The sequence below is a fragment of the Tiliqua scincoides genome, chromosome 13, assembly GCF_035046505.1.
Source record: "Tiliqua scincoides isolate rTilSci1 chromosome 13, rTilSci1.hap2, whole genome shotgun sequence".
Taxonomy (NCBI): domain Eukaryota; kingdom Metazoa; phylum Chordata; class Lepidosauria; order Squamata; family Scincidae; genus Tiliqua; species Tiliqua scincoides.
The window spans coordinates 3,669,222-3,682,685 of NC_089833.1; the positions used below are offsets into that span (position 1 = coordinate 3,669,222).

Genomic DNA, 13,464 nt, shown 5'->3' on the forward strand with positions numbered 1-13,464 from the left:
ACTCTGCCTGAAACTATTCCTGGAGAGGCTCTTTTCCCCCAATATGATGTAATGATGGAAACTCCCAGAGGCCTTGTTAAAATCTCCACCTTTGCCTGCAATCAGTGGCGTCAAGTAGGGCTTGCATCACCTGGTGCGGGAGGCCAGCGCATCACCGCTATGATGGACCACCTCCCATGCAGTGGGCAGGGCAACGCCCTGGGTGATGTACCATCATCCTGCCCCTGCTGGTTTTTTGGCTATACCTTTTGATAGAATGGAAATATTTCAGTGCGGTTTCTTTCATTGCTTTCTGCATGAAATTACGCATCAATTGGTATATAACATGATGGTATTATTTGAAAATACCAAGATTTAAAAATTTTTGGTGAGCAGTGGCGCATCACTCTGTGTGCATCACCCGGTGCAGCCTGCACCCCCCCTAGCAATGCCACTGTTACAATTGCCTGCATGGGTAGGGATGCCAATTCCTGGAGTTGGCAGAATAATCCTGGAGGATTGTCCCAGCCACCCTCTACTGCCAAGTGGTAGAGAGAATTTTGCCACTCAGCAGGTACAGGTATGTGGCAGTTATATGTCTGTGCACAAGTACAAAGAGTAAGTCAAAGTCTCCTGTTTAGCTGTGATAAGATTCTACTCCAGTGGCCTACATGGGAAGCTGTTTTTATGCTGAGTGAACCCCTTGACCCATCTGGCTGACTGGCAGCAACCATTCAGGCTTCAGACAGGGGTCCGTCACAGCTCTCCCTGGTAATGCCAGGGATTGAACCCAAACCCTTCTACATGCACATTTTCCACTGAGCCACAGCCCTTTCCCACATTCTTTTGTCCTGACACTCTCCTTCCCCTTGTCACAAAACTTCTCCCTACTTTATCAAAGCAGCAACTGACGAAGAGGAACTAGGAAGCAGGTTTTTCTGGAATTTTCCCTGGAGCAACTCAAAGCATGTTCCACAATGCCATTAGTAAGAAGTGCATAGGATTTACGGCAGCTCAGGGGCAGTTCTCTTAGGACTCGGTGCCCATTTCACTGCAGTACAGCACAAACCCAACCCAAGGAGCAAAGAATTCCAAGGGAGAGTAAACAAAGAGAAAGAGAGAACAGCAACAACAACAAAAGCAATCAAAAAAAGCCCACACAAATGAACAGACAAGCTGTCGAAGCAGTCTTTGTCCTGCAGTCTAATGTCCTGGAGTCCGGACATTATCTGAATCTCAAACAAGTCCAGGTGAGAGGTCTACGCTGGCGTGGTCACAAAGACCATCTTGGAGGAATATACGAGATCTACAATGTAAGCAATGAGATTGAAGAATGTGAGGAAGGTCACTCCTAGCAGATTATTCCACAAAGTGCACACTACGCTAGACTGGGTCTTACAAGGATTCGGAAAGTTTTTGAAACTATATATAGGCCATACAATGGCTGCTGTTAGATACATGAGTACTGCCAAGAAGTTGTAGCCCACCAGGGTCTTCTCCAAGGGGATGGGCAAAGAACCGAGACAGCGTCCGACGGTGAGGATTATAATGAACATGGTGACAATGAAGCAGATGCAGTAAACAGCCAGGCACCACTGCAGACCAGGATAATGTGAATAGTGCTTCCCATAATCCACCAAGGAGAAGATGAGACAAGCCACATAGGCCTCAAAGACCTTCAGGAGGCCAGGAACGGTAGCCAGGAAGCTGCTGACTTCTCCTCCCTTGGCTCGTGTCAGCCCCACTTCCACGGCATAGGCGATGAAGCAGAAACAAGACATGGCAGTGGCTGCACCCTCATAGCTGCAGTGGGAGCTCTTGCAGTACTTCGATATGGTGATGGATGGGTAGACAATGGACGTGGTGAAGATCATGAGGCTGGCCAGCATGGAGAACGCACAGGTGAAGTCGTGCCAGGAAATTGGCAATGATGGGCCCACGCCAATGAACTCCAGGAGGATAATGAAGACAGAGACGATGAAACAAAAGCACCATGTAAACATACACCAAACGCCATTGGAATCCGAATAACTGTGGTGGACAGCCACCAGGCTGAAGGCTGTGCAGGAAAGGAAGATCTCCAGGAACCGCACTATCCCCAGCGGGGAGATCAGTGAGCGGAAGTTCAGTTCGAGAGTCGGCATGGTGCCCCCCACGCGCAGGAACCACAGTGTCCAGCCTGTCCCCACACAGTGGTAAGCGAGAGCCCAGCTTGGTGAGGAGCTGGAATGAGGTGGTTGAGCTGGGAACAATGTGAATGTAGCACTGAGTTTGGGAGCTGCCCTGAGGAGCAGAAACGCCCGTGCAGAGTGGACGTGATTGGCCTTCTCTCCTTGCCAGGGGGAGGGACGCTGGAGACAAGTGTGGGGAAACACACGGGGCCATGATTCACCAATCAAAGTGGTTGGTGACTGAAGTTTCCCTGCCTTTGCTAAACCCATAAGGCAATATGAGCTGACAATCCACCCTAAGGAACTCAACGGCCACTGCATTCCTTCCGTGCTGTTTCACTCGCTTGGTGGCTCACAGAGCAAACTTTCTCAAGGCAGGTGTGTAGTTCTCGGAAGATTAATGAGTAGGGTGTGCACAGGGAGGGCATCAAGCAGCCGGGAGGGTGTGTGTATGTGTGTACAGTACATGTGGGTGAACTTTGGATTCTTTGGATGTTCAAGCCTTGGGTTTTGTGCTTCTCTTAGCTGGGAGCAGCAAACCTGTGCAGGAAACGGGAGGTAGGTAGATTATTAACAGGATCAAGTATTAAAAAGTAACCACACCCATCATGTTGTGGCTGGCAGAGTGGATGACTCCATAGCTGCAGGTCCCAAGGCATTTGGGGAGATAAAACTCGAAACAGTTCAGGGACATAACTGTGGGAGGATGACGATGAGTGAAAGTCTGCAAATATCCCTAGTGCCTCCCTTGAAATTGCAATTTCATTTTTAAAAAGCCAGACAAAACACTGTTTCTGGATATGGGGAAAATAGTACATGCAGTTGCCTTTTTTAATACTTGCTCCCTTTTTTAAGGTTGTGGCACACGTGTGCAAAGGCACAGAAAAAAGCTGCTGCTGAAGACTTGGCACACCTTATATTTTATTGAGAAGACATTTTATGAAAACATATAGTCAATCACTTTGAAACCTATCCAGCAACTCGTATTTATTGTGTTCGCTGGTTTGCAGTGCTGCAGGCAATGCAGGCCCCTTCAAACCCAAGCCCTTTGACCTTCAGGGACCAGGCCTTCTTGCCAGCTGGCCTCCCCCCATTTTATTTTTAAATGTTGGGATGTGCAAAGTGTGCCCCAGCCCAGAGCTCTCCCTCTGGATTCACACCATCTTTGACATCTGCTTCTGCTTCCCCTCCAAACGAGCCAGCCACACCCATTTCTCTCCATTGCTTCCTTTATGCCAGTCCTCGCCCTGCCACTGTTTTCAAACTGCAGGCCAGTTAGTCTAGGGGCAGAGGAGGTAGCTAATGCACCACTGCTGAAGAGGGCAGGGCAAGAGGTGGGGAATCGAGGAGTTACCCTCCCAGGTGCTAGCTGGTCTTTGGTCCTCCAAAATACCTTTAGGCCCCTTTCCCTTCAAATCCTGTTTGTGGGCCTTTTGCAGCGGGGGGCTTCACAGGTGGGGCACTTTGGTGCTGGGTTGAAAACACTGCAAAAGACCCAGTTCCATTACCTGCCCGGTCCAGAGCAGGCAGAGGACACAACAAGGGTGCTGAGAGTAGCATTGTCTAGTGGAGAAGAGCAGGCTGAAGTTGCAGGACTTTGGCTAGCTCCAAGGAGACAACTTGCTCCGAAGATGTCTGATGTTCAGCTAAGCCTTTACACACACACCCGGCTTTGACTACCTTGCCATGTTCCACCCTCTTCCTTGGGTGAGGTGATTCTTAAAAAGGTATCCCTCTGACTTGAAGCTTTGCCTCTCTAACTCCTGCTTAGCATGTTGACTGTGGTGACAAGCAGACACTAAGGAGTGTGAGAGTACCAGTGCTGAGGGCAATGGTCTCTTAGAGGAATCAGGCTGGGGGGGGATCTGCTGGGGGACTGGGTTATCTGGCTGACCACATCCTGACAGGTTCTATATTGGGCTTGGGTCTCATGTCTGCTGTGCTGTGCTGTGACATTTTCCTTTCTACTAGATTAGGTCTTCTTCCCCTGTGTCAGTCCTGGTTGTCTCTAGAGACAGTGGTCATGCTATTGCCAGAACATGCGTGTGTCTGCTTGTTTTCCCTGAAAACAAACAGTACCCTCTCCATCACAGTCGTATGCAATGTCCCAGTGCAGCTGCAGCCACAATGCAACTCCGAGGTAAGGGAACAAAAGTTCCCTGAGTTTGAGCAGGACTGTATGAGAATGCAGTGTGTACCCTGTTGCCACGGCTGCATCGGTGCTGGAAAGTTGGCTAGAATTGGGTCCTGTAATTGGGCACTGCCCCTACAATTTCAAACTTATCTGCAGGCCAAATCACGACCTTCTGGAGCCTGAAGTGACACACCAAATGCTACTATTCCTCTTCCCCCTGCTTCCTAGATTTGAAGAGGGAGAGGAACAGAGGATGTCATCACAGGTTACAAGTCACAGGTTACAAGTCATGGTAGGTATGTGCAAGGTAGAGGTAGGCTGCCTCTGATTGCCAGATGCAGGGGAGGGCACCAGGACACAGGTTGTGTCAGTTATCTTGTGTGTTTCCTGAAACATTTGGTGGGCTGCTGTGAAATACATGAAGCTGGACTAGTTGGGCCTTTGGCCTGATCCACCAGGGCTCTTCTTATGTTCTTAATAAGGAGGAGAAAGTGGGCTATAGCACTGAAGTGTTACTGGCTCCCATCTACCACTATTCTCTCTTCCACTTTATTTCTCTCTTCCTTTTTTTATCCAGGGAGATGGAGGGCTTGGAGATAGAAGTGGTGGGAGTGGACAGGTGGATGTGGTTTCCCCTTCATGGATGCCAGCCTTGCTTATCCATGAGCCATAAGTACATCCGCTTTGCAAAAAAGAGATTTGCAAACATTACTTTTCATATTACAAAAAAACTCTGTTTGCAGCCCTGGTTTTGTGGCAAGATTAGGATGATTTGAGGTAATGGAATGGAGTGTTTGACTTACACAGGTTTAGATGAGGGACGTGCTGAACATTCTCTAATTTCATACTTGTTTCGAAAGTAGTATAAATGATGCAGCAGAAGAAATTACACCAAAATCATTCATTGAACAGTTGTGTGTTTTCAATATTTTTAATCACCTTTTATATCTTTCTTTATATCAACCCTTGACACTGTTTTCCTTCTTCGCCTTTGTCCTCACCCTCATTTGAAGACACTGCCGTTTAATCCAATTGACTGTGGGGCTCTATGTGATTTTGTTTCTGAGCAAGTGCATCACAAAAAATGATTTGTGACCATGAATAGCATGGCTTGCCATAAGCCCTAGTGCAGGGGTGTCCAAACTTTTTGGCAGGATGGCCACATCATCTCTCTGACACTGTGTCGGGGGCCAGAAAAAAAAAGAATTTATTTCAAATTTGAATAAATTTACAAAAATGATATTAGAGATGGAACTTATATGAATGAATGAAGGTCTTGCAATAGATCAAGGCCTATAAAAGGCCTTGCACAAAGCAAGGCCAGCCTTTTCTTTGCTGCCACTGCTGCATCACAGACGTGAAACAGCAAGCAATGGAGGGAGTCCTCATCCCACAGCTCACATGAGAGGTCGAACAGTTGGGCATCATGCTGAGAGGTGCATCAGGCCAGAGTGGGCTCCAGGAAGTCTCCCAAGGGTCAGAGGCTCATTGGAGACTGGGGGCTCTATGAGGGCCAGATAGGGAGTCCTCCAGGGCCACAAGTGGCCCCAGGGCCAGGGTTTCGGCACCCCTGCCCTGGTATATGAAAATATCTGAAAGTCAACTTGATATTCCCAACTGGAGGCTGCTGGGGACTACTTCAAACTATGGAAACTGTTGGGTACAGCTGCTTTAGCAAGAGAGGTGGCTCAAATCTACTGACAAATGGTTTGCAATGCAATGATTACAATTGCAGGTGATGAACTTGAGTCTAGACTGAGTCTAGGTGGATTTTCTCAGCTGTGTAAAAATAACACAGGGCACAATCCTAACTGCACCCACAGCCAGTGCAAAGTCCCTTGCATGTTTGTGCCTCCTTGAGTGTTGGCTGGACTGGTGTAGGGATGCATGCCAGCCCGTGGAGACTGCATCCAGCCTCCACGCTAACAGGGAAAGGTGGGTCTGCACCAGCTGTGCTTGGCCAGTGCGAGGGTCTGGGGGGGGGGAAGGCAGGGAAGAGGCGTTTCGGGATGAGGGAAGGGCAGGCAGCAGGTGGGCCCATGGGTGGGCGGTGGGAGAGAGGGGTGTGGAGCTAGGACCTGGCAGTTATGCCACATCCTGTCCCTATTCCCGGGCAGCGTGGAGCAGCTCTGGACTGCTTGGATCTGTGCCACCTCTTTCGGTAGTGCAGATCCGCATAGGCCCACTGGGGCTGCAATGGCTCTCCCTGGATAGGAGGAAGTGTTTCCCTTTGACCTGATCTGAGCCACTTGCAGCCTGAAACTCGAGCTGAATACAGCAGAGGCCAAGTTAGGATTCCACTGCCCTGCAATGAATGGATTTCAGGGACTTGTTTTAATTGTGATGAGATGATACTGGAAGTTTGATAGGCCTCTTTCAACAAAAGGGCTAATTAGAAGGGAAAAATCGTTATATTAATGATGGCAAAATCCATTGCTGGGGGGCGGGAGGAGTAGTTAAGCTAGTAGTTTGTTGGAATATGGAGGTTGCCACTTACCTGAGTGGAAAGAAAATGTCATTGTACACATTTGCAGTGTATGAATCTGTTACCAGTTCTGTTGCAAATTAAATACATGCATATGTAGGGGGGAAAAGGAGATTAGGCAATCTTATCCATCTCTCTTCCAAAAGGGAAGAACAAAGTCCATCTCCGCAGAGTTATCAAGCTCACTACCCTCTACAGTGCTATGGGGACAGATGTAAGTAAGGCCAAAGAGAACAGGCATCGCTGGAGGGTAAATATCAAAGATGCCTTGCTAAAACTGTTTAGTGTCATGTGGCTAGTGTTACTCTTTTGGGTCCAGCTCCTTTCTGAGGGCCTTTGCAAGTGAAATCTCAGAGGGAGGAAGAGATGCATCCTCTCTCGACTCCATGACTGCAGACACTCTAAGGTTCCAGCCGGCCATTGCTGCAGCTGCTTAGGTGTGTGCTGAGTTGTTGATAAGCTATTGTGAGTTATAACTGTGACAATTGTCTCCGAACAGCCTGCTGAATATCTTATGGTAATAATTCTTCATCTGAGGTAAGGTCGATAATGAGACTCAGCACCATCTTTATGGGTCTCAATGGTGACAGTGGTTTTTAATCACATTACAATTGACAGACTTAAGAGTATACAAGAGGAACAGTTCGCAATTGGTTCTTCTTGTATACTTTTAAGTCTCTTACAGGACCAGCCATGTTACTTTTCCTCTTGCATGTGATGCTGCTGTTTTAAACAATATCTCTATACTTAAGTGTTATATGTGTGACACACACACATAGGCAAATGCAGGATGTGATTTACTAGCATCATAGTAATGTGCAGTAGTGTGAGTTTGTGATTTTGTGAGCTGGCAGTGTTATAGGTGAGTCTCTGTTCTGCTTTCATTTGTGACTTCTTGGAGGGAAAGAGCTTCCAGGAGCGTCCGTGTGATGTTGGCAATATGTGCTGCAGCTTAATCTTCTTCCCCTCTTTCCTCAACCCTGCCTCACCAAAGTACCTTTGCCCCCTTCCCCCTGCCCTACTCTCACACAGGATTAAACATACGCCAGGCCATGAAACCTCTAAGTCACTCTTTAATGTGTTAAACTGGAGACACAGAACCGGCTGGACTGCTCTGCTCAGGAGCAGAGTGAATGAAATCTGAAACTGAGCAGCTGACCTGCTTCCTGGAGACAGAGAAGCCTTCCGTATTGCTCCTGCACCAACTGTGCTTGTGCCTGGGTTTCTTCTCCCAGCCCAGGTCCTACTCCTTTTTGGGGCAAGAGAGGCGCAAATCAAGCTTTGCTCCAGTCGCAGGACAGCTGCTTTAATAGCACAGATCAATGTGGGCTCTTCTGCTTTGGTTGTCCCTCTCCCAGAAGTCCCCCACTTTGAATCCATGGAGGGAGTTTCTACAAGACAGTCCAAGTTCCAGAGGAATGCTAGAGGCTGCGACTTTGTTAGGAAAAAAAAAAAGGTTTTCTATGCAGTACTGGACTTTCATAGTTGCTACAGCCCCCACCTGGGAAAATATGAAATTGGAACGGGCTCCCCCTCTGCTCTTAGAGATTATGCACTTAACCTTTCATGCAATACAGACTTTTTGATGGCTTCCTGCTATCCCTCCCTTCTGCCCAGTAAGCATGAAGGGGGACTGTCTCAGTTCCACCTGCACTTGGCAAGAGGGTAAACTTGAAATGTGTGTAGGGCTGGGCTAAGGGCTAGCTCAGGAAATGGGACTTTGACACTTACAAGGGCACACCTGGACTAGTAGGGCGGGGTGTAGGTCAAGTACTTGGATCAATGTCCTAGGTCTGGGAATGGGGTGCAACCTACAGAGGCAGCACGGAGGTCTTCCTGGAGTCAGAGGCTTGGCTCAGAATAAAAAAAACCATGTCTATGCCAAGGACAACAGCTGTAGTGAGATGCCAAGAGAAGCAACGCAGGAGATGTCCAGTCTTCTCAGCATTCCTCTGCCCGGAGTCATGCAACCATAAGGAAGACAGACGGAGGGGATGGTGCCAGCATCTGGGCTGAGATTTCAAAGCTGGAGATGCTACTTATGCTCAGAGGAGACTGGGGTCGGGGGACAGGAGGTCTCTCAGGAATTCTGCTCTGGCATATATCAGTTCACAGAAGCTATGAGAGAAGAGGGGGGATGAAGCAGGGAGGGGGTGGGAGAAGGCCCTGCGGCCCCTTCCATTCAGAGGTGACTCTCGGGCTCCCCATTGACGGAGCTCAGTGCCAGTCGCTCACCGCCCTTGGCCAGCAGGTTGCTCTCGTTGAGGCGGCGCACTCGATACTGCTCATAGTGGACGTTGTGGGTGATGTCTTTGAGGTCCTGCAGGTGGGACCTGGCAAAGGAGGACATCAGCAAGGGTGGTTGGAGCAGCTTGACAAAGAAACATTGTGAACCGATCTACCCACCACACCACGCTCGACTGCCTCCTCTTCATTCCCTTCCACCTGGCCCAAAGTCTCTTTCCTTTTCCAAAAGTTGGTTAGCAAGTGTTGCACCAGCTCCACAGACTCCTTCCCTTGTGAGCACTGAGCAAAGATGGGTGTTTCAGTGGCACTGTGGTCGCTGAGACGTATAGGACCCTTACTGCTGGGAAACCCTTGCAAACTGGGCAAAAAGGCACCATTGAAAGTGGCAGCTCTCTTCTATTGAAGGAGAGAGCAACTATCCCTCTTTGCTCCAGCACAGCGTCCCTCCCAGTGGCTGCAGTCTTTTCCTTTTACTCTGGTAGCTTCTTTTGCTCTGTAAACTGCTTTGAGAACGTTCTTTTGTTAACAAGCAGCATATAGATAGCCCAAGTAATAATAAGAATATAATGAGCAGCCATGTCAAAAAATCACTTTGCTTTTTCTAGGTCTGGAGCTGATAGCAGAGCTGGGGGGGGCAGAGTTGTAAGTCCAGCATGGCTCCGAAACTCACTGTGTAAGCTGCCCTTCCCCCTTGCTCTTGGGCCAATTCCGAAGACCGGAAGCAATGTGGAGGCATCTCCTCTGTGTTGCTTTTGCCTCCAGACAGGCTCTGAGAGTGAGGGGGAGGAGCAGCTTACACAACATACTTTAGAGCCCTGTGGGACTTACAACTCTGCCCTCCCCCCTCCCCCGCTCCACTACTGCCTGGAGCAACCTCCTCTGCAAAATACCCAGTAAAGGTTTGCCAGTTGGAGAGAGCAGAAGAGCAGCTGTGCAAAGTTCTGGGTTTGAAAAATCATCTTCAACTTCTTCACCAATTCATGACACCCCCACCCCTTTCCAGGGCAAACAGTACACGATATTAAATGCACTCAAACGTAGCATGTTTAGGACGACTGGCTCACCTGCTAAGCAAAGCACAATCGCAAGGGGATCGCAATTCAGGGTGGGAGTGTGGAAGGCAGGAAGGCTGACCCTATCCCACTTGTACTCTTTCCTGGCTGAAAATTGCCTCCCTCAACTGCTAGGTGCATAGCTTTGTGGTGGGTTTTCATCAAGAAAAACAGCACCTAGGGAAAGGATTAAACTTCACCCCCCCCCCCCATAGCCCTGACTCAGATTGGGACTCCATGGCTTCATTTTCTTTAGAAAGAATAGTTGTGTCCACTGCTCACCTGATTAAGAGGTCCCGCAGCAAAGGAAACTCACAGTGGGTTGGATTCTCCACTGAAAGACAAGAACTCAAGGGTCAGTGATTGGTGTGGGGAATGTGTGGCGCACATAAGGACATAAGCCCTACCGGATCAGGTCAGAGATCCATCTAGTCCAGCTTCCTGCATCTCCCAGGGGCCCACCTTTGCCCACAGGACCACAAGAGACCTGCATCGGTATCTTCTTTTGTGCCCACAGTTCATAAAAACAGAAGAAGGACCCTTGTGGATCAGATCAACGGCCTATGTAATCTAACCTTCTGTTCCCAAGTTATTCTCAAGCAACCCAGATACAGGTCAATGGCCCTCCGATTATCTTCTCCCCTCCCCCCAAGAGCTGGCATCAGAGGTACATTGCTTCTGAACCTAGAGACTCCACTGTATAACAGACACTGATAGTCCCTGTGCTCCTTTGTGGATTTATCCAGTTCCCTTTGAAAGTCATTTCTTCATTGGCTCCAAAGCTCAAACAGATGTTTGGCAGTAGACCTGGGTCAACAGCAAACAGCTGCAAAGCAGCAGGGAGCAGGATGCGACTTGAGACTTGGTGGGGCAACAGGATGAGACCTGAGACTTGCAGCAGGCAGGAGGAGGGCACTCAACTCTTTTCTGGCCAACCATCTTGCAGCCTTCTCCCCCTGCTGAAGTTTCAGGAGCAAGTTTGCAACACCGTAGAGCAGGGGTGCTCAAACTTTCAACTTTAGGGATGCTGGACCTTTAACAAGTGTATAGAAGAGAGAATTTCAGCAGGTGTAGCTTGTCATCTGTGGGATGACAAGTTGCACCTGCTGCAATTCTCTCTTCTATACACTTGTTAAAGGTCCAGCATCCGTAAAGTTGAAAGTTTGAGCACCCCTGCCGTAGAGAAAGGCAGCTGAGGGTGGTGGAGGAAATTGCAGGGAAAAACCAGCAGGAGGTACACCCGTCTGACCCTTTCCACACAAGCTCAACACATCAACATTTGCAGTTGTTCAGAAGCAACCCTGGTTTTTGCACTCTGTTGCAAACAGTTCAGCTTTGGCTTTAATTGGAAGAGCACGTGCAAAGCTTAGACAGGACTGACTTTCCAAGATACACCCCTGCCCACTGGGCAAAGAGGCATCTTTTAAAGTGGTCACTCGCTTATATTTAATCCATAGCTGTTTTCTCCCAGTGGCTGTTTTTTGGTGTCACTTTGGTGACTTCTTTTGAGATTGTGACTCCTGTTGGGACCAGAAACCATTTCTTTCATTTCTTATATAGATAGCTTTGTGAACTTTTTGTAGTTAAAATGGAGTACATAAATATGTGTTTGCTTATACTAAAAGTCATGAGTTCTGCAGAAAATCAAACGTCTGCAAGGAGACTGCTGAACACAAGGGGGCAGCAGATTCCTGTCTATAAGCCCTGTTGGGAGGGGGACGGGATGTCTGGGCACTCTTAGATGTGAAACACAAGGTGACTCGGGGCACCACATACCCCAAGCAGACCACAGCAGCACAAGTGTGCGATATGCCCTATAACTGGGTGAAGGACGAAAGATACAGATAGGATAAACAGAGCTGCTCCTGTCCCAGCTGCATCAGACAACCCCAATCCAACACTGGGGTTGTCTGAAAGTCTACCAAGGGTCTAAGCAGGGCAAAAGTTCCCAAACTACAACCCATGGGCCACATCCATTCATCCATAATCCTCTGAGCCCAATGACACTGTAATTTTGTGCATTCCTGAAATACAAATACATGGGGTTTTTGTTTGTTTTTTAAAGAGTGTGTGTCGAGCAGACCCAGGTCTACAGAGCTTTCGTCCTGAGTACACTTCTGTACTGCAGTGAGTCATGGACTCTTCGCTCACAACAGGAGAGGAAACTGAGCACGTTCCACATGCGCTGCCTCCGACGCATCCTCGGCATCACCTGGCAGGACAAAGTTCCAAACAACACAGTCCTGGAATGTGCTGGAATCCCTAGCATGTATTCACTGCTGAAACAGAGACGCCTGCGTTGGCTTGGTCATGTCGTGAGAATGGATGATGGCCGGATCCCAAAGGATCTCCTCTATGGAGAACTCGTGCAAGGAAAGCGCCCTACAGGTAGACCACAGCTGCGATACAAGGACATCTGCAAGAGGGATCTGAAGGCCTTAGGGATGGACCTCAACAAGTGGGAAACCCTGGCCTCTGAGCGGCCCACTTGGAGGCAGGCTGTGCAGCATGGCCTTTCCCAGTTTGAAGAGACACTTTGCCAACAGTCTGAGGCTAAGAGGCAAAGAAGGAAGGCCCATAGCCAGGGAGACAGACCAGGGACAGACTGCACTTGCTCCCGGTGTGGAAGGGATTGTCACTCCCGGATTGGCCTTTTCAGCCACACTAGACGCTGTGCCAGAACCACCTTTCAGAGTGCGATACCATAGTCTTTCGAGACTGAAGGTTGCCAATACCAAGTGTCGAGCAGGGCTGGCCTTTTGAGGGGATTGTTTTACTTGCCAGATTCCACCCCCTCACTCCCTGGGATTAGCCCAATCTGACACTCAATCTGGTTGTTTGGGCTGCGTAGGTTTCCAAAGAGTAGTTGTCTACTGACAGGTTAGAGCAGGGGTCTCCAATCTCCAAACCTGGAGATAGATATGGCCCGCGGAGAGCCTTTATCTGGCCCATGGCCAGCCTCTGATCCCCTAAGAGCCTCTGGCCCAGTTGACCAAACACAACTGGAGTTGCGCTTGTGGGGTGGGGGAATGGGGTCCATTTAAGTGTGTGCCTTATTTCTTGGGCTGTGTTGATGCTTGGAGGAATCCTGGACATTTAAGCCCATTCATTTATTCATTATTTCATCTAAGATCTATTTAAATTTTATATTTAATTTTTTTTCCCCGGCCCTTGCCTTGACACTGTGCCAGATATTTGATGTGGCCCTTTGGCTGAAAAGTTGAGAGACCCCTGGGTTAGAGGAAGGGAGCCTGGGGAGGAGGAGGAACAGTTTGGGACAAGCCAAGCATGGGAACGGGAAAGGATGTGCTGTGTGGGCTGCCCCACGGCACAAGGCTCACAAGGAGCAAAGCAGTAGCGGTGGCTCTGGAAGCAACAACAGCAAAAAATTCCCTG

General features: G+C 48.9%; 2 protein-coding genes across 2 annotated transcripts in view; both read right to left on the bottom strand.

Annotated features, from left to right (window-relative positions):
* Positions 1-1,238: 1,238 nt before the first annotated feature.
* Positions 1,239-2,123, bottom strand: LOC136633698 (myeloid-associated differentiation marker homolog). The gene has a single exon (XM_066609475.1). It carries the CDS (start codon positions 2,121-2,123, stop codon positions 1,239-1,241), a length of 885 nt encoding a protein of 294 aa, XP_066465572.1.
* A 5,713-nt stretch (positions 2,124-7,836) lies between these two features.
* Positions 7,837-13,464, bottom strand: part of SEPTIN12 (septin 12) — a 42,212-nt gene continuing 36,584 nt past the window's right edge. The window contains exons 9-10 of the mRNA XM_066640413.1: positions 10,351-10,402; positions 7,837-9,102 (exon numbers count right to left, since the gene is read on the bottom strand). Coding sequence (XP_066496510.1) covers positions 8,952-9,102; positions 10,351-10,402 — 203 coding nt within the window. The 3' untranslated portion in view covers positions 7,837-8,951. The remainder of the gene's footprint in view (positions 9,103-10,350; positions 10,403-13,464) is intronic.